General features: G+C 37.6%; 1 protein-coding gene across 1 annotated transcript in view; it reads left to right on the plus strand.

Moving 5' to 3' along the window:
- Positions 1–909: 909 nt before the first annotated feature.
- LOC141488155 (solute carrier family 22 member 3) overlaps positions 910–27,810 on the plus strand; it is a 130,657-nt gene continuing 103,756 nt past the window's right edge. Inside the window, exon 1 of the mRNA XM_074187975.1 lies at positions 910–1,353. Coding sequence (XP_074044076.1) covers positions 925–1,353 — 429 coding nt within the window. The 5' untranslated portion in view covers positions 910–924. The remainder of the gene's footprint in view (positions 1,354–27,810) is intronic.

Here is a 27,810-nt window from a genome sequence, read left to right on the forward strand (position 1 = left end):
AAAGATGTGTGCAAGGTGTTTCAAAAGTCTTAGTGCAGTTTTAAGCTTTAATATCCAGAGAACATAGGTTTGTGGTTCCATATCCACAGACATATCAGGGAGGTGCTCAAGCCTTCTCAGTCAGGGGTGAGGCTCAGCTCTGCCTCACCTGCAGCCCCCTCACCCAACCTCCCTGCACTACATACGCCTATATAAACACACATGTATATATAATGACTTGTCTCATCTATATAAATAAACACACGTACCTATCTACCATCTATCTGTGACCATGTCTGGAAATGAACAATCCAGAAGAACCAGGTGGGCATAGGTGAACTGTCAGCACTTTGGGCACTGGACTCCGGCCGTGGCGGCTGCCCAAAGAGTCGGTTTTCCTTAGTGATTCTGAGCGAGAGCGGGGGCCCGGATGGGTGCTGCCCCGGGAGCCCGTCGCCAAAGGGCCGGCCCAGGCCACTGCCCGGGAAGCCACGGGCCGGAGTGGCCGCTCCGGGTGTCCCCGCCTCCCGCTCCCGGAGCATTCTGCGTTCAGGGCAACAGCTGCGCCTTCAAGCCGGCCGCCCGACGCTGCCTCGGCGGGTCTCTGCGCCCACCCCGAAGGGAAGGCTGTGGCTTCTGGGGTGCGAACGGGAGAAGGAGCCTTTGGCTGCTGGCAGGATGCCAGAGCTGTGAGGTAGGGACGCGGGGGGGGGGGGGGCGCTGAGAGGGGTGGGAGAAAAGAGACGGGCGCGCGGGGCTCACTTGTAGGCAAGTGGGCAGCAGGGCTGCCCGGAGCGCGGGGAGTCGGCCCCGGGCTGGGCGAGAAGCGGCCACGCGGGGCCTGGGCAGGAGGAGGGAGGGAAAGAAGAAGCGGCGGCGGCGGCGGCGGAGGAAGAAGAGGAGGAGGAGGAGGAGGAGGAGGAAGAGGAGCTGGCCTCTTGCACGATGCCCTCCTTCGACGAGGTGCTGCAGAAGGCGGGCGAGTTCGGGCGCTTCCAGCGGCGGGTCTTCCTGCTGATGTGCCTGACGGGCATCACGTTCGCCTTCCTCTTCGTCAGCGTGGTCTTCCTGGGCATCAGCCCGGACCGCCACTGGTGCCGGGGGCCCCGCGCCGCGGCGCTGGCGGAGCGCTGCGGCTGGAGCCCCGAGGAGGAGTGGAACCGCACGGCGCCGGCCCGGAGCGCCCGGGAGGCGGGAGCCCGCTCCGACGGCCGCTGCGAGCGCTACCAGCTCGAAGCCGCCAACTGGAGCGGCGCGGCCGCGGCGCTGAGCTGCAGCGACCCGCTCGCCTCCTTCCCCAACCGCTCGGCGCCCTTGGTCCCCTGCCAGGGCGACTGGAAGTACAGCCAGGCCCACAGCACCATCGTCAGCGAGGTAAGGGGGCCCCGGCCCCGGCCCCGGCCCCGGCCCCGGCCCCGGCCCCGGCCCCGGCCCCGGGCTGGCCGTCTTGCTCCCCGCACCCTCCGGGGCGCGCCCCGAGAGAACAAGTGCACCGGAGCGCCCCGAGCTGAAGTGCGCGTCGCTTGGAGGCCGGAGCATCTGGGTTCCAAGGCGCCTCCGACACCCACTCGTTGGGTGGCCTTGGGCAAAGCCATTCATCTCTCTGTAAAACAGGGCTAATCCTAGCATCCATCTATCTTGGAACCAAATGAGGTCATGTCGGTAAAAGTGCTTGGCAAGCTTTCCCTGAAAAGCTCAATACTAACTATTATGATTATGAAGAGGAAAGAGTCCCGGCCCCCTTCCCTTTCAGAGGAAAGAGTCCTGACCCCCTTCCCTTTCAGAGGAAAGACTCCTGACCCCCTTCCCTTTCAGAGGAAAGAGTCCTGACCCCCTTCCCTTTCAGAGGAAAGACTCCTGACCCCCTTCCCTTTCAGAGGAAAGAGTCCTGACCCCCTTCCCTTTCAGAGGAAAGAGTCCTGACCCCCTTCCCTTTCAGAGGAAAGACTCCTGGCCCCCTTCCCTTTCAGAGGAAAGAGTCCTGACCCCCTTCCCTTTCAGAGGAAAGAGTCCTGACCCCCTTCCCTTTCAGAGGAAAGAGTCCTGACCCCCTTCCCTTTCAGAGGAAAGACTCCTGACCCCCTTCCCTTTCAGAGGAAAGACTCCTGACCCCCTTCCCTTTCAGAGGAAAGAGTCTTGACCCCCTTCCCTTTCAGAGGAAAGAGTCCTGACCCCCTTCCCTTTCAGAGGAAAGAGTCCTGACCCCCTTCCCTTGCGGATTTCCTTTTGCTTTCTTCCTTTCAAATTTTTTTTTTCTCTAAAGCAATGGGGCTAGCGATTTGGCCAAGGTTTCAGAACTAAGTAAGTATTAAGTGTCTGAGGTCAGTTTTGAACTCATCCTCCTGGCTCCAGGGTTGGTGCTCCATCCACTGCCCTACCTGGCTCCCCCCCCCCCATGGATTTCAGTAAGGATCGGAGGGGCTCACTGCACTGACATCAAAGAGGAAGGGTTGCTGGTGGAAGGTAAGTGGAGTTGAGGAACAGAAGCGAGGTTTGCTCCAATATTATTTAACGTGAAGGCATGAATCTGAAGTACCCATGCGACTAATTCTCCTTTTTGTGGTTTTCCCTTTGGATGTTAGTGGGAAAGAGACTTTATGTGATCCCTAAGATGTATGAAGGTGACTTCGGTGATGAAGTGATGAGACTAGCAGCACTTGTCTTATAACACTTAACTCCAATCAAAGGTCTGATGAATCTTGCCATTCTCAATTAATTTAGCTGTTTTACTGGAAACACAAACATGTCCCATCATTTGGGAAGGAGCAGATACCATTGCAACCATATATGCAGCCACATTTATTCAGCACACGTGAATTGGTGGTTGCGATAGGATTTAAGGATCTCTTCTAGGTGGATACTCCAAGATTTCATCTGACAACATTTTTAGTCTTCCCGTAACTTCTTTGCAGAAGATCAACTTTAAATGTAGATCTCTTCTGAGATTTTTTTTTTAGATTTTTGCAAGGCAAATGGGGCTGAAGTGGTTTGCCCAAGGCCACACAGCAAGGTAACTATTAAGTGTCTAAGGCCAGATTTGAAGTCAGGTACTCCTGACTTCCAGGGCCGGTGCTCTATCCATTGCCACCTAGCCACCCCTCTTCTGAGATTTTTAACTAAGTTGAGTACCAGTGTGAATCCATTTGTTATATCATGGTGACTTAAGTTATGTGGTCTTACTTCCTTTCCCATCACACATTTTGGGAAAGGTACTTACTAGAAAGCCTTTGACTCACTTACTTTACTTACTTTGCTTTTTACAACAATAGAGCATTTTTACCTATGAGAAAAATGAAGGTCTAAGAAATGAAGTGACTCATCCCTAAGTCACACAGCTAATAAATGGCAGGATGGGAACTTGAGTCTAGGTCTTCCTCATTCAAGTCCAGTTTGGGTTCCAATATGTTACACTATATTTCTGTGCATAATATATGCATATATAGTAAATTATCTATCATTTATGCATATTAGATGGGTATTATACAGATGATATACTTTCTACTTTGTATGTTGACTTCTTAAATCCAAAATGGAAGGGACCTTGGATTGAGAAATTTGTGAAATAGCTCACCAGTGTGTAGTAGTTCAGCATTTATAAAACACTTTCCCCACTACTTTGGAAAGTAAATAAGTGTTATTACTTTCTCTAAATGGAGTCATTTGCTCAAATGCATGCACCTGGTAAAGCCAGGAGGTTTCCGCTATAGGTTGCTGGTCCTAGTATAGGATACAACCTGCTAAAAACTTCTCAGAAGTTTTTATAGTAGAGAAGCATAACAGTTTTTATCATTGCCTCCATGAGAAAACTGGAATCTTGAACCAGAGATGTTCCTTCCTCTCTTTCTCTATCTCTTGAAAAGTTAACAGGAGGGATCTACTGAATCTGACTTGAGTATCTGCATTGCTACCAGTTGACAGGAAGGTACTATTTTAGGAAAGTAATAACCCTGTTTTGTGGATGGTTTTCCGGGGGAATTGATAGTTTACATTATCCATAGTAGTCCATGGCAGGACTAGAACTGCCCTTTCCTGTGCCTTTAGTAGCACGGTAGACTTCATCCTTAGGACAATTAGTGATAAGGAGGTCATTTAGCAAAAGGGCATAATGCTGCTAAAAAAATCTATAGCTTTTGAAACGTCAACAAAAAGTCACCAGAGTGAGATATTTGTTGACACCAATAAATAATTGGGTATATAGATGACATTTGTCAGGAGAAGACAAAATAAGGAAGGATGAACAGATGATCAGAAAGAGTTGACTAAATTAATTATGACAGCATAGTATTAGGAGTACATCAAGAGAACTGCCTACCATTTCTAGCCTTGATTTTCTTTTTTTCTGTAAAAGCTGATGTTTATATAGTTTTTTAAAAGTTTATTAATTGCTTTACACACCTTACTTGCTGAAAAGCACTTTTGTTTTCTTACAGAGCCATACTACAACCCTGTAAGTAGCTATTACAAGCATAATTATTCCCATTTTATAGATGAGAAAACTGAGGCTCAGAGAGGTTTTTGTCCCACTCCTAGTAAACAAAATTTGTCAAAATGTGAACCCAGGTTTTCCCAAATCCAAATTCAGTGGTCTATACCATCATACTGCTCCTTATAAAACAGCCAGCCCTAAAGATAATTTCAAATGAATAGAAAGTGTATATGCTGTACAAACTGAAGACCAAGAGTCTATATGAAAATGTGTGAAGAGTTTATTAGATTAACAGTGCTTTAAAGCTTTTATTTATACAGGACTAGACTTGGCTGGTTTTTTTGCTGCTATATCTGATCATTTGTGTGGCTATATTTTTGTGCAGCCTTTGACCTCAGTTAATTCATGTAACAGTAATAGAGAGATAGTTTATGAAGACAATTATAATTCAATTGATTTTTATTTTCACATATTCATATAAAAAGCTGACTGTCCACAAATTCCATGTGAGATGCAAGTAAAATAATTATTTTCTGAAATTGTTGTTTATAGTATTTTGAATTTTTAGAGTTAAAGGAAACAGCATTGTTTTCTGTAGCTTTCTATGTGTTTTTTCTTCTATTATTGAGGACATTCCTGGATAGTGTAGGTAAATCTAGAGGTTCTTTTATTATTATTACTGTTTTCACTGTTACTTTGAAGTGAGGCCCTTTGTGTGCTTAGGTGATCACAAAGAGATTCAAGTTTTACATTTTACTTTAACTCAGATAGAAGGAATAAATTCCAGCTATAAAGAATAGACTTGATTAGTTTCCATTAAGTTTGAGTTTACTAAGGGACCTAAGTTCTTAGTTCCTCAAGAAAACAGCAGTGGATTTTCAAGGAATAGTCCAGACCAGGAAGTCTCTGAAGTTCTCTTTGAATTAGTTTTCTAACCTATTGATTTAAGGCTCTGATTCCTGTTCAAGTGTAAATACTTCTCAGAGTCTGAGATCTAAGAGTGAAAGAATTGTGGGGAAAGAAGAGAATGAAGACACTGGCTGCCTGAAGAGGGGGAGGGACATAAAGAAGAGGAAAACAAAAAGTAAAGGTCAGAGAGTCTGTGCCAAAGATAAAACTCCCTTGGTATTTTTTTTAATATAGCTTCCAATAGGGCCAGCTCTAATCTTGTTTTTTCAAAGATGAGACCTCTTCCACTCTCATCCCCAAAACCAAGCACCTGCGACTCTTCAAAAATGGAGGATGTGGTTGTCTCTGCCCAGCTGATTATCCGCCAAGAGACAAAGCAAGTTGAGTTTCTAAGTTGTCATACCTCTGGCAAGTGGACCTTTCTTTGTTTAGGAAGGAAGGGGAATAGAGAATGCACCATCCCAACCCCTCTCCCCTCCTCCCCACCAGTATGACAAATGAATACTCAGTAGCCTGGGATGTGTTTTTCATATGCTGGATACCTTATTTGCAGGACTGACTTGGAGCAGGGAAGAGAATAAAAAGAAGGGAAAGACTGTTTGGAGCGATGGTTTTTAATGTACCAATATTCAGAGTACAGAAAAGGCTTTTCACAGCTGTTTCACAGTTCATGAGTACATCTGTGATGTCAGATTAGGGATCCTCCTGGGATAATTGAACATGTTCTTGGTTCCCTTAGGGGATCAGTGAGAAGAAAGAAGGAAGGTTTGCCTCTCAGAAATTCAGAAGATTATGTTACATTACATTGCATAACATTATCCAAATCAGAATAGAAAACTAAAAAATCATAACATTCAAAAATTAGTTCCAACATTTCTCCCCATTTTTTCTTTCTTCCTCTTCCCCATATCCACTCCCCTTCCTACTGAAATATTTATTTTTTGAGGGGATAATACTGCATCTGAAAAGTTTCTGGTGTCACCTTTCTCTCAAAAAGAAATATGATTAAACATTTTTTCATAAGCACTAGAGATAAATTTCTAACATTTATTGCTCAGTGGTGATGTTATGTATTTGTAATTCACTATAATAGACCCTAAACATAGATTAAAAAAAAGTTTTGTTTCTTGTTGTGTGGCCTAACACAGGCCAGATGGGCAATCTGGAGACTTGAAAGACTATGAGTAGATAATATAATCAAACACCTGCATCTAAAAAGCACAGTTAATTTGAAATCATTGTTACACATTCCAGTAAAAAAAAAGAATTAACTCTAATACTTTTTATTTTTTATATACTCTATTCCATATTTTCTTAGGATACTTTGCTTAGATCTCCCATCAAACTATTACCAAAAATAATAGTGCTGGTTTTTGTTTTTTTAATATGTCCTTCGTGATTAGGACATAGTTGGTGCATAATAAATATTTGAGAAATTGAATTAGCCTGACCTGATTCTAATGTTTAGAATCCAGTTTGGTAAAATAAAAAGTAGAAGGGAAAAAAAAGCAACAAGAAAGGGGATTATTTTTGGAAACTTCTCTGACGTTCAATTTTAGTCCTTTTATTAATCATGGAGTAGCTTAGGGCATGATTAAGTAACATAGGGTAATGGAAAGAACACTAGATAGGACTCAGGGGACCTAGGTTCTAGCCTTCCCTCCACCACTAACCAACTGTAAGCTTGTGAAAATAGCCTGAGTATCAGTTTCCCCATCTGTAAAACAGAGAGGAACTAAATAGCCTTGAGGTAGTCCTTTTTAGCTCTACAAAATCTGTGATTATAAATTTCCTTCTATTGTCTCCTACAAAGATGATATTTTAAGTATAGATCCAAATTTTCAACCTAGTTATCATTTAAAGTAAATATTCTAAAATCTTTCAGAGGACTAATATTGATTGCTCTCCAAAAGTTAGATATAAGTTGTTGACCCAAGGGTGGAGGTGAGTCAAGAAATGAATATTTATTTGGCACCTTCCTAACAAACCTGGGAATAGGGGGAGGTGTTGTCATTATCCCCAATTTACTGAGTCAGATAGAAGATGTGACTTGCCCAGGGTTCCACAGCTAGTAAGTGTCTGATGGATTTGAACTAAAGTCTTTCCAACTCCAACAGGTCCAGCACTCAATCCATTGTGCCACTTAATTTCCTCCATTAATGACAATAAAGTGAAATAAATGTACTTATGCTTGTGGATGTGGATTTTATAAATCTGGAATGGATTTCTCTTCATAAAATATTTGATAAACTTTGTCTTATTAAATGGGTCGAGGTTTTTTGGGGGAGGTGGGCTGGGGGACGTAGGAAGCATAGGTTGCAGTGATATTTTGGTTTTCAATAAACATTCCTGATCAGTTCAAACTTTGCTTCATATTTAATACCCACTTTAGTCTCTGTCTCCTAAAAAAAATGACAGAAAGAGATGAAATGATTCTTGACTAAAGAATGGAACAATGAGAAAATGCTCCTGCCTAATACTGATAAGATGTGAATATAAATTGGACATTTTACCACCATCCTCTATAATATTCATTATCAATATTCTAAGTCAACCAATTGGAGAGTTTTTCATCAGCAAGAAGACATTTTAGAGCCATGGATCTGGAGTCTAGAAGCTCATGAGTTCAGATGCTTAATAACTTGCAACCCAAGGCAAGTCACTTAACCTTGGTCTACCTTAGTTTATTTATTTGTAAATTGTATGTAACAGTACTTCCTGGGATGGTTGTGAAGGCAAAGTAAGATATTTATAAAATGTGGTTGTTGTCAGGTTTTTTTTTTACAAAACCATAAAGTGTTAATAATGTTTATCATTTATATTGTCTTTAAATATGAAGACCAAAACATCAAGGAGGTGATTCCATGTCAAGCACATGAATCAGATTTGAATGAGAAGGTGCTGCACTAAGTCACCAGCCTCACTTTCTCTTCCAGAGTCATCTAGGTCCAGTTGCCAGATTTGAATCAGGACTATTGGAGATAGCCTTGGATGTGAGGCAATCAGGGTTAAGTGACTTGCTCAAGATCATACATCCAGTAAGTGACAAGTGTCTGAAGCTGGATTTGAAATCCTGTCCTCCAGACTCCAAAGCCAGTGCTCTATCTACTGTCACCTAACTGCCCTTAAACCATTAAAGTGTTATATAAATACTATTATTCCATTTTAAACCTAGGGATGGGAGTAGGGATTGAGGGTATAAAATATTTTTCTCTACAATACATCATTTTTGATTTGTTCTTTTGGTCAAGCTCCAGGTTTTTTTTTTTTTGACTTGAGTATTCAGACTGAGTTTCAAATGGAAGGATTTTTTTTAATATGTATGAGCTACAAAGGCCTGAACTTAGACTTTGCCAAAGAAATATTGACAGAATAGTTATCTTTAGCAAATAGTTTCTTATTCAAATGTTCTCAGTAAATTCCTTATCTGATGCTTTTTCCTATTAAAATCTTCTTTCAGTGCCTCCTCATTGGGGAGGAGGGGGTTCTTGAAGGCTTAATTTTATTCTGGTGGGAAGGGCCTCACGTATGGTCTCAGCAGCAAATTAAGTGAATTTTTGTCTCGAATCAACTAAAATTAAGCCTGAAGAGGCACATCACTAAAAAATTGGTCATTTGATGATGAACTTTTGGCTACTACAATTCATGAAATACTCTACTAAGGTATAGAAGTGCTGGAATCTGTATTTGCCAGAGAAAAACCAGTGCCCTTGAAATTAGATTCTTTAGTATGAAAGTAAATTTTTATATGATTAAAAATGGGGATGAAAAAGTTCTTTTCACTTATGAAATTCTCTGTAGTAATTTGGTGATTCACAGATTGTTCTTCAGTGGTTTCTAGTGAGTACATGTGGATTTGCTACAACCTCTAATATCTATATACTTTCTATAATAACTATCTCTGCCCTGGAACATGTGTAATAATGTATCATAGATCTCATAGAATTCCTAAACCTGGGTGTATTGGTATTAATATGGGACTCAATCTCCCATCTATTGCATTATCTATCAACAGACTGGAAACCATATATCAAATGGCATAGCTTTTAATTAAGAATAGCAAAGTAAATAGAAAAACAAAATCTCTCTTCCTTCTCACTCTCTAGGCAAAGGAATACAATCTCCCAATAGTTTCCCATTGTTGCTGCTAGGAGAGGGAATATTGTGAGACAGCTCCTATTTGTAGAGTTGGAACCCAGCTGAAATAACCTCTTAGGGCTGCTTTTCCTAGCAACCAGGAACAAGGACAGACTTAGGCTAGACAGCTATGCTTTGAAGCCATTCTTTGCTGTTTCTCTATTGACCTGCAGCTATTATCTGACGTTACCATGCTCACTCTACCATGTATTGGAGTTATTTCTGTTGCTGGGATTTCTTTGTCCTCAAAGAAATATTTTGTAATGCTGTCTGATCAACTTGCCTAATGTTAATCAATACTTTCCAGCCTCAGTCAATAAATCAATGAATATTTATTAAACTCCTATTATATGTTAGGCACTGGGCTAAGAACTGAGAATACAAATATAAAAAAGATAATTCTTGCCCTCAAGAAGCTTACAATCTAATTAATGAGGGAAGATAACACAGAAAAGAAGGGATGGGAGGGGACACATGATTGAGAAACCAAAGAAGTCCCAAATAAGTGCAGATGGAAATGTTTTAGAGTACATTTCAGTCTTAAATAGAAGAATTTATGGCTCCACCCTCCAAATGAGAGGGGCAGAGAGAAATTATAATAAAAATCCCCTTAGGGCAAACTCTACTTTTTTTTCCCTAATCTTGACATGGGAGGCCTCTTCTAATATTATATGGTTGTGAGTAAAGTCCTTTCAATTCCTTTCATGTCCTTGGCAGCTAGCACTGGAACCATGCAAATTACCTTCATTTTACTGTAAGTCACAATAAAGTGCTAGAGGGGAGGAAGCAGACCTGATGACTTTTGCCTCCATTTTTGCCCTTTGACCCAATTCCTTAAAATTCCTTAAAATAATAATTACTATTTGAAAAATAATAGTTACTATTTCTGATGAATCTGGTCTAAGTTATGGACTTGGATTAAGGTAAAGTGGGTTAAGGAGAGAATAGTGGAAGAGTTGAAAGAAATGGGGAAAAAATTTGCTTTCATTTTATTTCAATCATGCATTTGGTTCTATTTAAAATGTTTAAAACGCTTCAAGTTAAGTCCCTATACCTTTAGTACCAGGTTTCACTGTAGTCGCAGTAGTTTTCACATATTTCCATTTGATAAGATATCTAGACATTGAGTCAGGAAGACCTAAGTTTAAATTCTGCCTCAGACACCTATAAGTTGTGTGACCTTGGGCAAATCATTTAACCTATTTCATAATACACAGTGGTTGTGAGGGTCAAATGAAGTACACTATTAATAGCATTTTGCAGACCTTAAAGAACTATATAAATGCTTTTGTTTGGAATGATGACTGTAGATTGGTTCTTTAAAAAAAATTAATGTTATTTATATTGAGGGCACTGAGCCCTTACCTCAGTTTCCTCATCTGTAAATGAACTGGAGAAGGAAATGGAAAGTCACTCCAAGTATCTTTGACAGGAAAATCTCAAATGGGGTCATGAAGAGTCAGACATGATTAAAATGAGTGAATAACAACAAAAGTATTGGGGTGGGGGTAGGGAGTTCAACCAAACCAGCAAACACATCGGCTGTGTCTGACAGCTAAGGCAATGTTTCTACCTTCTCTAGACCTCTCCCCCAACACACCTCTGAAAAGAAAGGACCACTTTTGGATGCTATAATTATATAGCAATCAGGGTTTTGTTGTTGTTTTCTCCATTTACACTATTGTAATCATTGTAGATATCGTTTTCTTATCTATTTATCAATAAAAATCATTCTTGTCTTAATTTCCCTTAGTTTCACAAAGATTTTATTCTTTGTGGATAAGAGAGTATTTTTTTTTGTTATCAGCTAGATCTTGAGCTATTTTAAAAAATAACTTTGTTGTATTTCATGAAGAAGGAACAGAAGGGGCGACTAGGTGATGCACTGGCCCTGGAGTCAGGAATACCTGAGTTCAAATCTGACCTCAGACATTTAATAATTACCTAGCTGTGTGGCCTTGGGCAAGCCACTTAACCCCATTTGCCTTGTAAAAACTTAAAAAAAAGGAACAGAAGTAACACATTTCCATTACATTAATCTATTGCATTTTGAGGTTTATATTCCTGAAACACTTTTTACCAGTTATGAGAATTTTTATTTCATTATTGCCTTGCAAAGGCAGAATTGATTATTTTCCCCCCGATCTTCCCATTGAGAGAGGATAAGTTTTATGATGTCCAAAAGAGAAAATGGGACAATTTTTCCCCCCAAGATTAAGAAATGAAATAGAAGGAGTCTGTGTCCTAGGAGAGATTGAATCCATCTCTAACTAGCTCTGAGCCTTAGAGTGCCTACTGAGGGCAAATAAGAGGGAACTGGTTAGAACATTGGCTTTTCATCAAAGGAGAGTACACACAGTATAACATTTGGTGTTTATGAGTCTTTGGTTTTTGCCAGTTTCAGCAGTAGAGCAATATCAGGTTTCTGGGACAATAGTTCATATCCTTGTGATTTAATAAAACCAAATTTAATCAAACTTAGTATTCACTTTAGCCTCCCTAAAAGATGATTAAAAATGTCCTTTATGAAGTCCACGCTTGCATAAACCAGCATGTATCCCTTTTATAGTGAATAATTTGGGCTTCTCTCCAATGGTACACCCTTTTACTACCTTCCTCCCTCACCCCTATTTGACAGTATCCCACGTCCTGACTGTCATTTTTTGTTGTTGCTTATGTCCAGCATACGCACAGGACGGCTCTGATTTCATAGAGTTATTGCCAATTGGAAAGGTTAAATGACAGCTCAAGATGAAAGGAAACATGTGTAGTCCACGCTGGTAATATATTAAGGAGATTTTGATGCCATAAATTGTTGCTCCTGGAAAATAAATAAAGAAGAGTATGGGCCAAGACCTCCTATTCTGAAGACCAAGTGTGTGGGCATTAGAAGATTGCAGGGGAAATAGGTGATAAATTTAATTTTGGTTTATTTTCATATTAATGTGGGCAAGTTATTTTTTAGAGATGATTGTTTTGTTATTATTATTTGCTTTTTTAATCAAATGGTTAAGAAAAATACAGGATTTTAGAGATAGAAAGGATTTCAGTAGCCATCTAATATAACAGATAAAGGAAATGATGTCCTGGAGAAGTGGTCATCCAACTTCTTAAAGACATTGGGGGATCAGGGAATGGTGGAGGCAACCCAGTTCACTTTTAGATGTCTTTAATTAAGAAATTTCTTCCAACATTTAGTTTAAGTTAGCTTCTTCACAATTTCCACCTGTTATTCCTGGCTCCACTTTCTTTGAATTCAATCAGAAAAAAAAGTCTAAGCATTTTCCTACAGATTGGCTATTGCTATACTTGAAGATAATTATTATGCCCATGCTGAGTATTCCCCATTTCCAGCTAAACATCCCCAGGCACTTCTTCAAATGAAAAGGACTCAAAGGCTTTCATTATCCTAGTTACTCACCTCTGAACAGTCTCTTGCTTACCAATTTCTGACTTGAATTATGATAGCCATGATTGAATGAAAATACTGAAATGGAAATTTCAATGGAAACTGATGAAAAATACTAAGTAATCAGAAATTAATGGGGGGGGGGGAACAAATCACATGAATGGGACACTTTTAACCCTATCATAGTTTTTTAAAAGTTTTAAATGTTCGTTGATTTTTGAATTTTAAATTTAATGGTACAGTGAATTTTAAAAAGGTGACATTCTAATGTATTTTAATTGTGCCACTTTTCTGTGTCTAAACCTTCCTTTGTCATCTAATGCCCTTCTAGATTCTCTCTACCAGTATTGCCTATAATACCCAACTTGTCTAGTGTTTCTTGAGAATAAAAATTTATTTTAATATTTGTCTAAGCTTAAAAAGTTCCCAAACAAGAAGGACACTCTCTGCTATAGAAAACAGAATAATGTATTCTGAATTAAGTGACATTTAGATTATTCACTCCATTAAAACAACAAAAGTTAACTTATTGTGCCATTTGCAAGGAGGAATAGATCAGTAAATGTGTCATAGGATTTTAGATGTCATCTACTCCAATACCCAAGTTTTATAGATGAGGAAATCATTTTCAGCAATTTAATTCAACATTTATTAATCATTTATAGAGGACAAGGTCAGGTGCTAGAAATTTAGAGGGAAAATGCCATGGTCCATGCTTTTTAGGAGTTTATAATATAGTAAATTTACTGATGTTTAAAATTGCATCATTCATTAGGGACAGGATCTTGATCAAATCATTTTTTTTTATTACTATAGTACTCTTTCCACTTATGACAAATTACTTCCTGATTCCCTGTACTTTCAGCTCATTTCTTTCCTTTCCATTCTTCCTGCTCCTATCTGAGTTCAGGACTTCATATCTCACCTACATTATTTCAATAACCTCCTAACTGGTTTTCCTGCCTCCCTTTCCTCTTCTTTTGCCCAATCCCTCTTATATACTACCTCCATTAGATTAATATTCCTAAAATGCTAATGAAAACAAAACTAAAGAATATTCAAAGGCTTTTTGTTGTCTGAAGAATAAAATATCACTTCCTTATTTGCCATTCAAAGCCTTCCATTATATATCATCAAACTCTGTTTTCCTAGCCACATTTTTTTTCAACATTTCCCTATGCTTCAATCAAACTGGGTAACTTTTTACTGTTTTTGCCTTCCTCAGTGTCTTTGTCTATACCTTACCTTCTAATTGAAATGTCTTTCCTCCTTCCCTCCCAACACACAGGCTTTCACCTAACAAAATCCTACCTATCCTTCCAGGATTAGCTTGATGCTACATCTTCCATGGAATCTTCTTTGATAACTCTACTCAATATGAATTCATGTCCTGATCTTATAGGGTCCTTTTGGACCTTAATACTCTTAATACATTTACCACACAATCCCTTGCATTGACAGTTAATTGGAAATGTATAGTTAAATCAAATGATTTCACCTCTATGAGACTCGGTTTCTTCATCCATAAAATGGCTATATTTGTTCATGCCTCAAAATATTGTTGAAGAGGAAAACTTTTAAAATTACTTAGTACTACCTAATGATAACCTATTTTCTCTCCTAATACATTGAAACTCCTTGGGGGGCAGGGACCATGCCTTTTAAATCTTTTTAATCTCTCTTGACCTTTAGCATCAATGCTTCATTTATTGTAGGTAATCCATAAATACTTGTTGAACTGAGGAAATGTGATTACATGAATGGATAAATGAATCAATTCATTTAGGTATAGGCAACACTAGTTTCTTAATAGGAAAGTGCTAGAGAGATTTTCAGCAGAATATACACTTGAAATTGGTCTGGGTTGTTAGGAAGGGAAGTTTCCAGCCAGAGACTGATGTGTAAGGAAGATAGCCAAGAGTCTATTGGAGCATGTCAGACCCCCCATTTTAGTATGTGCCACTTCTCTAGCCAGTTAGGATTGTAGCCAACTTGCCTACTTGCCAGCTGTCAGCTATCTAAGGGCTGCATGCAACTGAGTACAGATACAGTCTGTAGGTTGTTCAGAGGACAGCCATAACCTCTGGCCCAATGTCGTTCTCTTTATGCCTGTCTCTGCCCCTTCAAACTTTGAATTTTGGAAGGATCTGGAAATTTTTCCTAGAATTCTTCATTCTTGCTTTCTTCAAATGCCCCAGATCCCAGACCTACATTTGCAAAACCATGGACTACAAAAAATAATTTTCAATGTAATGCCCAAAAGACACATAGCAGGTGAATGTTGATAAACTTTTAACACAAATTTTCCCATGTGTTCACGTGTTTGGGCAATTAATTTAAGAATATTCTACATATAGTATTGAAAAGGAGAGGGGAGAGGAGCTCTTAGTGAAGTAATACCTGTCTCATTCAGATAACTTTTCCCCTAGATGAAAAAAGGTTTTATTAGTACTATTACACATTAAAAATTTTTTTACTATATTGCTCTGAATGGAAATTTATTTTAATCACTAGATAATATAAGAACTTAGCTAATTTTTGCTACTCCTAAAGTTGAATTTGTAATGTAGTTATATAGTTAAAGATGTTAGGCAAGAAGGAAATGGTACTAAATAGCCGTTTTTAACATCTGGATTTTTTGGCTAGAAGAAAAGCTCTTATTGTCAGAACCAAGTAAATGCCAATTTTGTGAAGCAAGAGAAGAATGGAATGGGAGCCAGATTTGTGATGTTGATGAATTAGTATGCTACAAGACAAATACAAATATCACAAAGTTTATTATAGGACTGAAACTCAAACTTTCATAATATGTATTTAAGAATAAAGGCTTCTGAACTAAGGTACTTAGTTATATATATATATATATATATATACACATATATATGTATATATATACATATATATGTATATATATATATGTAAAATTTCATGACAGGAACTGTAATTGGTTTTTATAGAGTCCAAAAAAAGATCAGTGTGCTAGGTTAATTTGTGAAAATAAAAATTAAGTATTCACAAATTTCAGGTCAATGTATTTTTGCCATCATGAGAAAGATATGAAATATGGATGTATTTCATTATAATATATTTCCCCAATTAGTTTGAATACCTAATTTTCAATTTCTTTATGGAAAATTTGTGATTTTATTGCTCTCAATTTACTTTTTGGAGGATTTTTCCTTAGATATTATTTCTTGAGATTTTTAATAAAGCATACATGTCAAGATTAATCGTATAAATAAGAGTAGGTTGTCATTTATCAAAACATTTAATCATCACACTTTAAAATCCCTCCCTTTTCCCCTTTCCTAATCTCTCATCTTAATTTCTTAACCTTCAAAGGCTTTCTCTATTCTAAAGCCTTCTTAAGTTTCAAGTGGCATATTCAATAACCCCACCTTTTCTGAAAATGTCACTCACAGAAATCACCTCACACTTTCCCAGACTCAAAGTACTTCAGCCATTGATTAGATGTACAATTGAAAAGATTGTAGCTGCCAAAGACTCCTGTTATTTTTTTCTCCCTTCCAGCAGTGACTCAGTGGGTGAGATAGAGGATAATGGTGAGCCTGTGGAAAGAATCCATGAGAACGGTCAAGAATTAATAGAGTTGACTCCCTAAGAGTCCTGAGCAGGTTTCAAAGGTGCATATTCCTAAGTTCTTTATTTCAAATCTCCTTACTCGGATCCACTACAACCCAGATTCAGTCAATTGCTTTGTTTTGTATGAATTCTGTCTCCACAATATTTCTCACATTAGATCTCAGAATCTGAATGACTCAAGAGCATTTGATTGCAGTCATTTGAGGAGTCAGAAGTTTGTGTCCCACATGTGTGTAGATATGTCTCAGAGCATAGTCACTTGTTTAGATGTCTGCTTCAATTTTTGCTGTAGTTCTGAGTTACTGAGATATCCATCTGGAAACCTTGTTAGGCAAAAGATGTTTTGGCATTTTCCTGATCTAAGCCTTGGTTAGAAAATGGGCATCAGGAGTGGCAAAATAAAAAGAAAAATGGGCATCAGAAATTTTTGAATCTCCTGGAAGGAGCCAACACAATATAATGATGACAATCACTGGAAAGAGAAAAAGGGCTCCAAAATGTGACCAGAAAACAAAGAAAAGTTTGGGTAAAACACCAGAGTGTCTCAGGAATGCTAAGTCTAAGGGTCCGAAGGGATAATGGTAAACTCCAGAGCCAGAAAGGGTCTCAAGCCAATGTGGTATCTATTGTTTTAAGTCAGAAATGTTGTCAAAATGTCTATCTTTCTATTGCAACTTGTCTCCTCAAGGCTTTGCCCACGTGGGTTTCACTAGTCTTCTTGAAACCTCCTGGCTAGCCAATATACTGTTCTTCCCTTTCTGATTTATTTGTAGTAGAGATGCTATCCAACAACAGGAGCAGAACCTCACTGTAACAGCTGGCAATTTGAAACATTTAAGGACATCTAGACCTCATATTAAAATTCCCTGCCATCTTCAGTTGCTTAACCTTTGCTGTGTCCTATATCTGTTTCCAGGGTCCCATTAATTTAAAATTTCTATATATGGTTCTGTTGAAAGGTCTCTGATGCAGTATCTCGTTAGGCTTTCTCTGCTCTTAGACCACACATCACCCTACTCTTGTCAACCTTTCTTTTCATCCCTAGCCTTGTTCTCTATTCATGTGTGGAATACAACATGATTCAGTGTAAAGATTATGGGACTTGAAGTCAGAAGAACTGGATTTGATTTCAGACTCCTATACTTATTAGCTGTGCGATCTTGGGAAAGTCACTTAATCTTTCTGGGATTCAGTTTCCTCAGCTATAAAATGAAAGAATGAAATAGATTTTTGTTATTTAAAAAAATTAAATGATGAGGTGGTATTGAGATGATGTTTAAGATTTCTTACAACTGTAAATTCTATGATGATCATGCTAATGGGTAGCATCATTGGGAGAATGATTGTTTTTCACAAGAGAAAAGAAAAATCCCTTTTGGTTAAAGTTTTGTCTACTATCATTCTCTGATAAGACACTTAATTGTAGGGGGTGGTGCAGTGGATAGAGCACAGACCCTGGAGTCAGGAGAACCTGAGTTCAAATTTGACCTCAGACACTTAATAATTACCTAGATTTGTGACCTTGGGCAGATCACTTAACCCCATTGCCTTAAATAAATAAATAAAAGATATTTAATTGTATAACTTTGAAAGTGTATGGGTTTCTTTTATCCAGAAAGGTTAACTCATTAACACATTAATAGTCTATTTTTTCCATATTTCTAGGAGATATATTCAGAACTCTAATCCCACCAATGAGCCTTAGGAGGAGCTGGGAGGGAAGCACATCCAATCACTGAAATCAGGTTATTTCTGAAGTAGAGTTTCTATGACATAGAAAGGAACCAGTGACTGGCTAAGCTCGGGCATCCAGAACAAACTTTAGCTAGATTTTTGTTTTGGAAACTTATGCTCGTTGAATTCTAAGTTTTGTGGGGAATTCTTTCTTATTATTATTTGTTGTTCTCTTAGTTTCTAAGTAAAAGTTCTTTTTTGGGGGGGGGGAAGCTCCATCCTACCTTATTTTGACAATGTTCTTAAGCATCCCCTCTTTTCCTCCAGTTTCAGGGGATATAGTGCTTTTTTCTCAAGAACTGCTCTCTAAAGATATTTTTCTCATATTATACTTTGGCAAAAGATTTTTTAAGTCTGTGAACAAGATTTTATATTTATTTGTTGTTCAGTTGTGTTTGAGTCTTCATGACCCCATTTTGGGTTTTATTTTCAAAACTTTTAGAGTGGTTGGCCATTTTCTTCTCCAGTTCATTTTAAAGATGAGGAAACTGAGGCAAACAGGGTCATATGACTTGCTCAAGGTTACACAGCTACTAAGTGTCTGAAGCCGTTTTTCAACTCAGGTCTTCCTGATTCTTGGCCTGACATTCAATTTTAACTTTTAGCTTTCTTTCTTTATTCTGTGCTTATCAAGAACTTTTTGAATTTTAAATTTGTTCTATAATGCGATTATCAGTGCTATCAGATACAAATTGCTAAACATAATCCATTTTGTTAGTCCAAGTCAATGGTAAAATGAAAGTGTGAATTATCTTTGCCAATCCTTGAAAATCAAAAATTCAATAACCATATCAAACAGATTAGATCTGAGGATAGAGCTTTGGGGCATACCACTAGACAGATTTTGATTTCAAGTAAGACATCACCCATCTGGATGTCATTGATCTTCTTCAGAAATGAAGGATGAACAACAATAAGAAATCAATACAATACTATGCTCATTCAGACTTACGAATCTTTAACTGGATTATTATCCAGTTTATAGTTTTTATGTTCTATACCTAAGGAAAGTTGTGTCAAAAAATCTTGATGAAATTTATATCCATAACATTTTTATAATTAATTGATATGATGATTATCTTTGTCCTTCAATCTCAAAGAAAAACCATGCCATCAGGGAGCTCATACCATGACAAGCAAGTGAATTGGATTTGAGTCAGCAGTATGCTGTGCTAAATTAGCAATCTCACTTTCTCCTCTGGAGCCATCTGGTTTCAGTAGCCAAATATGAAATAGGATGACTGGCAATGGCCCTAGATGGGAGGCAATCAGGTTAAGTGACTTGCCCAAAGTCACACAGATAGTAAGTAAAAAGTGTCTGAGGTTGAATTTGAACTCTCCTGTCCTCCTAATTCCAAGACCAGTATTCTGTCCACTGTGCCACATAACTGCCCCTAATTAATTGATATATTATATATTTCATTATCAATATAAGTCCCTTAGAGACTCCCAAATGCAATCTTTTAGGATTCTTTTTCATAATCAATTCTGTGCCTAATTTATTGTTGTTATTCATCAATTGTTCAAGATATATGTAGATAGGTTACATCTATGAACTGCTCATTCAAAGGCCTATCGTAATCTTGATCAATGGTTCCCAATGTATTTTGTACCATTAAACTCTTTCGACAACAACAAAAAAATGTGTTGAGAACTACAAGGGATATTTAATAGTTCTTTATATTTATTTGTTGTGTTTTCAGTAACCAAGATGACAGCTTTTGTCCTCCCAGCTCCAAATTCAAATTCTATAATTATAAAATACAACATTTTACCTTTAATTATACAATTAAATATAACATTATAAGGTTTTAATTACAGAGGGCTATGAATATTTTACCTGGGATATTCTGTATGAATTAAATAATTCAAGAAGGCTTCATATACTTGTTATTATCTACAATTATTTACTGCTCAAGGTTCCAACCCCTTGAACTGTTGTTATGAACTCTCAAAAGATTCAGCTCTCACGAAATAGGAACTATGATCTAAGCAATAAACATTCTTCATCCATTGCACTTTCCCTGTTTGAATAGGCGTCAAATTCCATTAAGTTATCAAAGATCTCATTTAGAAGGTTGTAGTACTCTGGATCTTGCTACACTAAGCCCATTATCTGCAAACAAGAGCATCTAGATTACCTTACCATTTGTGAAGAAACTGTCTTACATTGGATATCCTTCCTAATATTGGGAAATACTTTTCTTGAAGATGTACCTCCCACTTTCATGTGTTACTAAATATTAATCATTTGAGAATTATTCAAGGATTTTTTCTGTTTTTTCTCTCCCAAATTATCAATTTAATAATGCAAGCTAGAATTTTCTGCGGGATGTAATTTAAAATAATTGAAGAATAAGGAACTATATATGATATGTAAAGTTGTGTCATGCAAACAGGAAAAATTATAGAAGTGAATGTTGCATGATGGTTGAAATTTGATTAATTGGAGAAGCTGAAAGGCATCTAAGAGAGGGCCAAATAGTAGTAGTAGCACTAGGGCATAGATGAGCATGTTGGATATAATATGATAGTGAAAAGAATGCCTTGGTTGAAGTTTGGGAGCTATTTATGTTGAGGCTTGGAATGACATAAAATTGGATAAGTAAATAGAGTTCCATTCAATTCAATATCCATTTTTATCCACCCACTATGTAGAAATCCCTGTTTTGGACCTCTAGAGAAGATACAAAGTTTAGCTCCTGCCCTCATTAAGCTTTTAGTCTAATAGAGAATAAGATGCAAATAATTATATAAAAGGGACTTATTATTTCATAACTGCAATCTCAATTTGTTAATAATTAGAGAGATATGAAATAAAGAAAGACATAGTTGTCATACCACATTGATAAATCTGAAACTTTATCTCCTAATCAATAAAGAACAATTGTAGTTTTCTACAGTGACTGATGAAAGTCATGTTCTAGTAAAATTAATTCAATAATGGCATGGTATGAATGAAATAAAATGGAGAAAGACTGGAGGATCATCCAAGTAAGAGACCAATTAGTTGTATTTTTAAGTGACTAAGAAATGAGTCTTTTCTTGAAATATTGTGTGCTCTTTCATTGGAGTAGAAGCTTACCTATTGATGTAATTTAATGAAGAAATGTTCAGATTAAGCAATTGTGATTGAATGAGCTCAGTATTCAAAACAACCTAAAGTAATAATCTTGAACAAAAATTTTGGATGTTTAAAATATCAAGTGTGACACAATAAAAATGATTATCCCCCCCCACCACCACCACCAAAAATAATTAAATCCTAGAACACAAGTAACATAATACAATCAGTTAATTTGGGGATACATTGTATTATCAGAAGATACCCAAATCTCTAAAATCTAATCCTAATTCATGATAAATGAAACATTTACCTTTCAGCTACTTAAAAACTAAGCCACAGGAAAGAAACTCACAAAGAATAAGTGAGAGCAGCTGCAGTGTCATTAGTTTTATTCAATTTGACTTGCCATGTATGTATTGAAAAAAGTATTCTAAAGAGTCTTTGTTGTTCTCAGACTGAATTCACTGACAGATGGCCAGACAGGCTTGTCTCCTCTCTATCTTTGACTCTGTTTCTGTCTTTCTTTAACTTTGTGCTTCTCTCTCTCTCTCTCTCTGACTTCATCTCTTTCTGCTTCTCTTTGTCTCTTTGTCTCTGTCTTCTAAGATAGAAATACTTTGCATATAGACCCAGTGATAGTAAACCATGAGAATCAGCCTGGCTAAATTCAGAGATTCTCTGAACTTTCCAGGAGATTGACCACAATAATTAATTTTTTGACTACAACAGATCATGACATATGGAGGAATGGAAGGTTTTATCAGCTTTAGGAGTTAGTGTGGAACAACTGAAAGAGGACTGGTTTTGAAATCAGATGATCCAGTTCTGAATCCTAGATCTGACTTTAGACAATCACTTAACTTTACCTGGGTTTCAGTTTTTCAGCTCTACAATGAGGGAATTAGAGACTATGTGACCTCTAATGTCTTCTGACTCTTGAACTATGATCCTATGAAACATATAAATGAAATTGAGGGTTTTTCAGTGTCTCAGAGTAAAAATAATGCTGTAGAATCATTGTTACATAAATCATCTAGTTCTGTGCTCTCTCATTCCTTAGTCACTCTAACCATATAACTGAGCTTAGATCATAAAATTTATGTTATACAGTTGTTTTACAATCCATTGTTTTACAAATGAGAAAACTGAATCCAAAGAAGGGAAATGACCAACTCCGGGCCACACACTTAGCCATTGGTGAAGTTTCCAAGCCCAGATTTCCTGATTCTTAGTCAAGTGTTCTTTCCATTATAACATTCAACCTTTCTTATTTTCATGATAAGTATAATTATTATATCTGTTATGAATCAATGAAACAGGTATTTATTAAACGATTTATATACCAAGCATTTTATATATATATATATATATATATATATATATATATATATATATATATATATATATACACACACATATATAGTCAAATGGTCAAATGTAAGGGATATAGACTCATGTCTAAATTGATTATCTAAATGTATAGACATGTGACTTGTGGTAACTGCAAGGCTATCTCTGGACTCCTGACCTCCCCTCTCTAATGGAGATTACAATTTCTATCTTGAGCAGTGGGAAGAGCACAGTGAATAGATGCTTCCCTCAACTATCTCTAAGAGAGCATCAGGCTAGATTCATAGTCATATCAGACTAAATTCATAGATTCATATCTATCTTTTAAATAAGATAATATTTATAAAGCACTTAACTGTGCCTTTTCCTTCTCTCCCTCCTATTTGTTCCCTTTGGACTAGCAGTATTAGAGGTTCAGAAAAAGTTTGACCTCAGACACTTAATAATTACCTAGATGTGTGACCATGGGCAAGTCACTTAACCCTATTGCCTTACAAAAAACATATATATGTATATATATATGTGTGTATATATATATGTGTGTGTGTGTGTGTGTGTGTGTGTGTGTGTGTGTGTGTGTGTGTGTGTGTATTTGCCAGTTTAGCCCTTTCCACAAATTTCCCTTAATAATTACCAAGCTTGGTCATTTTTGGTGTTTCTATATTTGTGAAGGGAGACATTCCTCCTAAATGATGGAGTGAATTCTGAGACAACCCAGTCTACTAACAGAGGGGTTGGTGTGTGAGTGCTCTTAAGAGAGAGATGTGGATCCAGAGACTATTCTTAGGAGATATATAGAGAGACAAGAAAGAGACTTTGGAAGTTTCAGGCATGTAAGAGAAGCAAGCTCCTTAACATGTCCCTGAATTTCAGCTTCCCATCCCAGAGGACTTTGGAGACTTTCCCTTAGCTGAGAGCAGAACCTTTTCAGCTAAAGCACTCTTTCTCTTCCGTATTTCCATATATTCTAATGCATATAACTTCTCTGCTTTCTGTTTATTGGTTAGCTTGTATAAGTAAATTTATTCACTATTTTCTATTTGTGATGCTCTTTTATTTAATTTAAGCTTGGTTGGAAGACAGGTAACACAAACCATCAAAGAGTACTTGCTCTCAAGGAACTTAACATTCTCTAGAGAGAGATAACATGTGACTAGATATTTAAGAACATACAGAATAAATATGAAGGATAAACATGTAAATATGAAAAAAATGTAGTTACATTTGTTGTTAGGGAAACATGACTGAAGCAATCAGAGATACCAGGAAAGGTTTCATATTTTTTCAAGGCAATGGGGTTAAGTGGCTTGCACAAGGTCACACAGCTAGGTATAAATGTCTGAGGTTTTGAACTTAGGTCTTCCTGCCTCCAGGGCCAGTGCTCTATCCACTACACCATCTAACTGCCTGAAGGTTTCATGTAGAAAAATACTATTTTAGCTGAATCTTGAAGGAAGTGGTTCTTTGAAACACAGGTGAGACTGAATGCATCAAGAACATCTGATACAAAGGCACAGAGATGGTAGATACATTGTCATATATGAAAAATAGAGAAAAGGTCAATTTGGTAAATTTCTTGGTCCAGTTCCTTTCTATGGAAAGGAATAATGTATAACAAAACTAAATATTGGATGGGACAAGTTTTGAAGGATTGTAAATTTCAAACAGAAAAGATTATATCTTAGAGGAAACAAGATGCTACTGAAATTCATTGCATAGGAAAGTGACATCTGTGCTTAAGGGAAATCCCTTCAGAAGCTGAGTGAAAAATGGATTTCAGTGGGAGAGACTTGAGACAAGGAGACCAATTAAGGGGTCATTGTAGTATTTGAGGAAAGAGGTGAAGGTGATGAGTCCCAAAACTAAGCTTATAAATATATAAATAATTGATTTTAAATATTTAATAGAATGCTTTCAAAGAAATAATAGAGGGAAACTTTTTTTGCCTTTTCAACTGCATCTTTTGCAAGAATTTTCAAATTTCGTTATATATTATTGCAAAAAAGACAGGCACTATCATTTCTTCCTTGAGTATTCTTCCTTAATAACAGAGATCAGAGGACTAGGACATAGTCTCCTATTTAAATTCAAACACAAGTCTGGTTAGACTAGTGTAGGGCAAGTTCTTGGCAGGAGCTCCAACCCCTAGCAATTTGGCTACGCTAGATTATTTTCCCTGACTCCCTTTCTTGCTCAACAGACAGCCAGAAAACTTCCTCAGGAGTTCCCATGCTCCTGAGATATCAAAGTTAGACCCAGTTTCTCCTGAAGTATCAAAGTTAAGACCCAGTTGCCTTGAACCAGTACCTATGCTCTTAGTCTAAAAGAAAGTATGTGAGCTCCCACAAGAACCGATGGAAACAGAGCACTTGCTGGGGAGATAGAGATCCATTGTGTTACCAACTATGCACAGGCTTTCTCTCTCTGTATAGAACTGTAGAATATTCAACAATCCTCTAAAAAATCTGAGGGAAATTGGATGATGGCGAAATGTATAATACAGTAGTGACTATCAGATTGTCAGTTTGATGACATCCCAACTGCTGGTTGATTTAGCTTTCAGCTAGAACCAGTTCTGTTGAAGTCAGCAGTTCTGTGAGTTCAGGGAGGAGTGTGGTCTCAGCTGTGCCATTTGTGAGACTGTTCTAAGCTTGTCATGTGCCTTTGCACTTAAATCATACCCCCTTACTCCCTTTGTACTTATACTCATCCTCACCCCTACTTCCAAGTTTATAGTCTGTTAGCCTCACTTTGGGAAACCAAGTATTAGGAAGCATTCCACCTAAACATATATGAGGCAGATCCTTCTGCCACAGGGTATCTTCTGTTGCTAACTATGAGGAATTTAAGCTACTCCCAAGATTCTGGATCATGTGGATTTGTGTTTAATATATTTATTTTGTTTTGTTTTGTTTTGGGGGCAACTAGTGTGGTGCAATGAATAGAGGGCTGGGATTGGAGCCAGGAAGACCTGAGTACAAATCTATTTTCACATTATCTATGTGACCCTGGGCAAGTCACTTAACCCTGTTTGGCTCAGTTTCTTCATCTCTAAAATAAGTAGGTGAAGGAAATGGCATATCACTCCAGTTTTTTTTTTTTCCCAAGAAAACCCTGAATTGGGTCACAAAGATTTGGATGCAACTGAAACAACTAGCAACAACCATATTTTTAAATGACTAATTAGTCACTTATTTTATATACAATAATGTTTGTATTTGCTTCCTTGGCATAGTGCTTCTTTTGTTTCTCCTTTGTATAGAACATCCTGGTTTTGGCTATCAATGGGATAAGAGAATATGTGGCACAAGTGAAAAAAATGTTCAGTTTTTATTCAGTTATGTCCATCTCTTGGTGATCCCATTTGGGGTTTTCTTGGCAAAATAGTGAAGTGGTTTGCTATTTCCTTTTCCAGTTCATCCAGCAGATGAGGAAACTGAGCCAAACAAGACTAAATGACTTGCTCAGGGTCACACTGCTAGTAAGAGTTTGAGGCTGGATTTAAATTCAGGAAGATGAATATTCTTGGCTCTAGGTTCTGCACTCTATTCACTGTACTACCTAGCAACCAAGGCAGACATGTCAAAAATGTTTCAAGCTCAGGGATTAGAGGATTCAAGATCCAGATTTGTCTTTGAGTTCATCCCTCCCTGCCCCATTTGCACTAAGTTAATGTCCAGATTTACCTTTGAATTCATCCTCCCTGCTCCATTATCAAGAAGCAGACTGAAGTCCCTACCAGAAAAAGGACATCAATTATAAAAGCACTGTCAAAGTAAACCAGTTTACAGTAGAAGTTCCTTTGAGTCTATACTCATATTTCCTTTCAGAGGGGGTCAAATTTCAAATCCATAATTCCTAATACCATTATTTAATAACTAGACCAATTGGATGCCAATGGGCAGGTGCCATTTGAGGTATGTTATATTTATTACATTCCTTTGCTCCCTGTGAGAAGAACTGGTTGTAGTGAAGTCAAGACAACTAAATATATTTCTTAGAACTCCAAGATTCAGAGAGTACTTGTATAGGTAAGGGACATCCTAGCATTAAAAAAAATTACAGACATACTATCTTCCAAGAGGTTATGTCTTATATATGTTGTATTCTCCACAAAAGAATAAAACACTGTATACAGTATCCAAGCATATATTTCTGTTTGCAAGAGAGGTTGATACTATGATTATAGTGACATGACTAAGGCTTAGGTAAATATGGCAGAATTGTTGAGAAGGGCTAATTTTCATATTGGGTAAACTCACACTTACCACATCTCTTAGACAAATATAGCCAGTTAGAGAGCAGTAGAGCTGGGGAATAGAGACTGTCCAGCTCACTGAAGGCTACAAAAATTTGGTACTTCCCCAGCACTTCCCGTAGTTCAGAGTAGAGCACATAACTATCATGACTAGTACAAGACTTCTCAGAACCTTTTCCTTTTTGGTGAATAGGATCAAGTTAGTGGTTACATGATCTGCCTCACACAAATGACTAAATAGGTATTTTGTTGCATTTTAAAAAAACTATACTTATATTCAAAGGAGTTATAGTTCATTTTTAATAATCTCAGTTGGGAAGTTTTCTGGTGTGATTTAAGGAATTGATAAGCAATGGGAAATTAATTTAGAGCCTCAAACTTGTTCCTTAGTTCTGGATCAGTAAAGACTTGACCAACAAAGAGAATAACATTTGGTAAAGAATTTAAAACTGAAAGAGATTTTAGAGATCATTTAGTCCATTTTGTATAATAGAGAAAATGAATTTCCAGATATGTTAAGTGGACACCTAAGGAAATTCAGGTAATAAGTGGCAGAGTCAAGACAAGATCCTGTTTCTTAAGGATGACATAATGAAAAATGCTAAATCTAGGAAGACCTGAATTCAAATCTTCCCTCAGATGGTAGTTATTTGTCCCTGGCCATATCACTTTACTTCTCTTCTGTAAAATGGAGATAATAATTGCACCTACCTCAGAGAGTTCTAAAAATCAAATGATGGAGTGGCTAAGTGGCACAGTGGATAGAGGACCGGCCCTGGAATCAGGAGTAACTGAGTTCAAATCTGGCCCCAGACACTTAATAATTACCTAGCTGTGTGACCTTGGGCAAACCACTTAACCCCATCTGCCTTGCAAAAAAAAAGATCAAATGGCATAAAATATTTTAATGCTTTGCAAGTATTAAGGTGTTATTTAAG

Source organism: Macrotis lagotis, chromosome 5, assembly GCF_037893015.1.
Source record: "Macrotis lagotis isolate mMagLag1 chromosome 5, bilby.v1.9.chrom.fasta, whole genome shotgun sequence".
NCBI classification, from domain to species: domain Eukaryota; kingdom Metazoa; phylum Chordata; class Mammalia; order Peramelemorphia; family Peramelidae; genus Macrotis; species Macrotis lagotis.